This window comes from Enoplosus armatus, chromosome 16, assembly GCF_043641665.1.
Source record: "Enoplosus armatus isolate fEnoArm2 chromosome 16, fEnoArm2.hap1, whole genome shotgun sequence".
Lineage (NCBI taxonomy): Eukaryota > Metazoa > Chordata > Actinopteri > Centrarchiformes > Enoplosidae > Enoplosus > Enoplosus armatus.
The window spans coordinates 20,066,132-20,069,308 of NC_092195.1; the positions used below are offsets into that span (position 1 = coordinate 20,066,132).

Here is a 3,177-nt window from a genome sequence, read left to right on the forward strand (position 1 = left end):
AAAAAACAATATAAGGGGAGGGGGTGGGTGATATATGACGTTACCACTTTACTCTGATTTTCTGTCTGAATTAACTTTAACGCTCAATATTTGAGCTTATACTCATTTTTTGAGTGTTTTTTGATTAAAATGTGTTGTATAACCAGTGTGTATTAGCATTAGGCTACATTCATCACGTCGATGTGTTGTCTGTGGCTGCTGTCTCCAGGCTGCAGTTGTACCTCCTCGGAGTGTCCAGCAGGTGGCGGTGCTGCCTTTCCAAACATTACCTGAAGCGCCATTTCAGTTTCCCGACATGCACTGCGAGTGAGCAGCCCTTCAGACCAAAGGACACCGAGGGTTGAGATTATACCGGAATTTCTCTCTCCAAGGTAAACTGTTTTTCTTAAGAATATTGTGCTCTCTGCTTCAGCAGCACGTTGTTAATAATTGCTTTTTAAATGTATTAATATTAGTTATTTCTCTCTGGTAAACTGGTTAACCGTTAGTTGTGGCGTTAGCTCAGTTAAAACGCGTCCACTAACGTTAAATCGTTAGCAAACGAGTGACAGCTGACCCGGCTTACCGTTAGTTTACCTTTATCTTTAAAGATTAACGTCAGGTACTTAACGTTTTTAATAACAGGTATTTTAGAACCAGCGTGAGTTTTATTCTTCACAAATAGCTAAGCAGTCGCTGTCATTGAATAATTACTGGGCTCATAGCTAACAGTAGCCAAACCTGCTTCATGTTCAATTTGACCGTTCCATTATCCGTTGCATGCGGACGTGATATGCCGAACTCCCTTTGGAAAAAGTGGTGATTTTTAATATTGCCTGTATTCTTGCTGAACGCACACCTCAGTGTAAGTATAATTGATGGTATCTCTCTAGTCAGCAGAAGTGATAAATTCGGCAGTGAACACGGTTACCAGGACCTGCTTAAACCTAGGAAATGATCAAGTTTAGCAAGTGGTGCTCGTTGCTATCCTCTGCGTTTTGGGGATAAAAATGTCCTCTCTTGTAATGCAGATCCATTGATCCTTTCTACTGTGTCTAGTCAGTGCGATCTCAGTTTAGAGTTACTAACATGCAGTTGGTCCTGTGCAGATATCCATCAGCTGAAGATGTCTGACCACATCGAGGAGAAGATCAAGAACTACAGGACGGCTCCGTTTGACGCCCGTTTCCCCAACACCAACCAGACCCGCAACTGTTTCCAGAACTATCTGGGTAAACAAGACAGCCTGCTTCATTCACACACTTCGCTGTCCTAGGACTTGTTCACAAAGTCTGGTCTTCAGGTTTCTTCATACATTATCTTTTATGTGCCGTTGTCATGTGTACTGAGCATTTCCAATTCCAAGAGATGAGGAGGCCGGGAACTACAGAGGGACCCAGATATTTTATCTTGGAGTATTTCTTTCTGCAGATTAATCTTAATTTAAAAGGTAACGTGTTAAGGCTCAGAAATGTAACAAAAGGCAGAAATCCTGCTGAACACGTACCCCATTTATTCAAGTAAGGATTGTCTTTATTGAAATCAAAGCTGTGTTGAGGCGCACATGAAACACAATAAATTACACTTCCTGTTGTGTCAAAGGTCAGTATAATGTTTGATGTGCTGAAGAGGAATTGCTCTGTTAGTGTAGCAGCCAGCTGAAGAGGTGTTAGATTCCATTTCTGTCCAAATATATTTTTATTGTTTGCTTGTTGTTTTTATTTTTTGGGAGGACGATTATTTTCACAGCTGCATTTTAAAGTCCTGGTCGTGGCTGCATCTCAGCCTTATTTCAAGCTTGACAATCGGCCACACTGTCAGCCTCCTTTAGGACGGTTTGTTCACTCATCTTCAGTATTGATCACTGCTGCTCCTTGACTGATTTTCAAAGTAAAAGCAGCTATAGACAGTGCTTCGTGAAACTCAGCAACACTCTACACACAGAGACGAAATTGAATTCTGAAAAAGTCATGATTGCAACTGAACGTATGTCATTAATTTGAATACTTTTGTCCTCAAAACTGCTAAGAAATTGTAATGAGTTTCTTTTATAATTGAATGAATATTTGTTAATATATATTAATGGCTCACTCTGATCAGTAGCATGTCAGGGATCACTGCTGGCTGTTTCTGTTCCTGCTCTGACAGCTCTTCTTTCTCTCTGTGGTCTCAGATTTCCACAGATGTAACAAAGCTCTGTCTGCCAAAGACCAGGACACAGCCCCCTGCGATTGGTACCAGAGGGTCTACAAGAGCCTCTGCCCCATCAGCTGGGTAAGTCATGTTGATACCGGGGACCTACATAGATCGCATGAAATAACTCTGAAGACGGAATAACTTTCCTTTTTTTTCACGTCACGTCGTCACTAAAGACATCAGGAACCTAAGCCTAACCTAATGTATCATCTGTCTGTAGAAATCTTAGTTACGTTATGTCAGGTATTATTTTCCAGTTTTTACCGTAAGCATGATATCTTGGTCCTTTTTGTTTTAGTTTCTTTCTTGTCTCTTTCTGTCTCCTGCAGGTTCAGAAATGGGACGAGCAGGTGGAGGCTGGAAATTTCCCTGGAAAGATCTGAACGGACAGGTTCCAGCTCTCTATACCTGTCTCCATCTTAGTTTCTTAATGTCAAGCATCTGCTTTTTCTGTACAAAAGCAACTAAATAAATTATATAATGTTACTGTGAACCCTGTTGTAGTTGTCCTGCTTTATACTTGATATTGCTTCCCTGCTCAATCTAGTGTGGACGACTACCCTGGACATCGACATCATCATGTCTGTTAGAAACATGAGATAGAGCTTCAGGAACTTTCTTTTGTGAGTCAAAGCAATGTACCACTCAATAGTCCCCAGAGTCTCCGCAGCGTGGTTAAATGGTCAGATATTAAATATCAATTTGTTGTTTTTAATCAGCAAATAGTTAAGACCAGTTTTATTTGCATCGGCAGCCTAACCAGAAGTTTAAACCGTAAAGTAGGAGAGTGTGAAAATTAATGAAGTAATGTCTTGAGATTACGAGATTTCACACATTTTGTGGTTTATGTCCAAAAATATATGAGATGGATGAAGCAAAATAAATGAATAATTAAAAATCAAGTGAATTTTACTTAAGTAGCCTAAAATCACAGTTACGTCAGAGGGCTTCACAATACAACAACACAGGAAACCCTCTGTGCTTAAACTGTCCGTCTTCATG

At 40.4% G+C, this 3,177-nt stretch overlaps 1 protein-coding gene across 1 annotated transcript; it reads left to right on the forward strand.

Moving 5' to 3' along the window:
- Window positions 1-300: 300 nt before the first annotated feature.
- LOC139298952 (cytochrome c oxidase subunit 6B1-like) lies at window positions 301-2,668 on the forward strand. Its single transcript, XM_070921780.1, has 4 exons — window positions 301-371; window positions 1,089-1,211; window positions 2,153-2,253; window positions 2,505-2,668. Exons 2-4 carry the CDS (start codon window positions 1,106-1,108, stop codon window positions 2,556-2,558), a joined length of 261 nt encoding a protein of 86 aa, XP_070777881.1. The 5' UTR covers window positions 301-371; window positions 1,089-1,105; the 3' UTR covers window positions 2,559-2,668.
- The last annotated feature ends 509 nt before the right edge of the window (window positions 2,669-3,177 follow it).

Bases quoted from the DNA above. Each gene is read 5' to 3' on its own strand.
- LOC139298952 (XM_070921780.1), top strand. From the start codon at position 1,106: ATGTCTGACCACATCGAGGAGAAGATCAAGAACTACAGGACGGCTCCG. The intron at 1,212-2,152 runs GTAAACAAGACA...CTGTGGTCTCAG, and splicing joins CTGTTTCCAGAACTATCTGG to ATTTCCACAGATGTAACAAA. The intron at 2,254-2,504 runs GTAAGTCATGTT...TGTCTCCTGCAG, and splicing joins GCCTCTGCCCCATCAGCTGG to GTTCAGAAATGGGACGAGCA.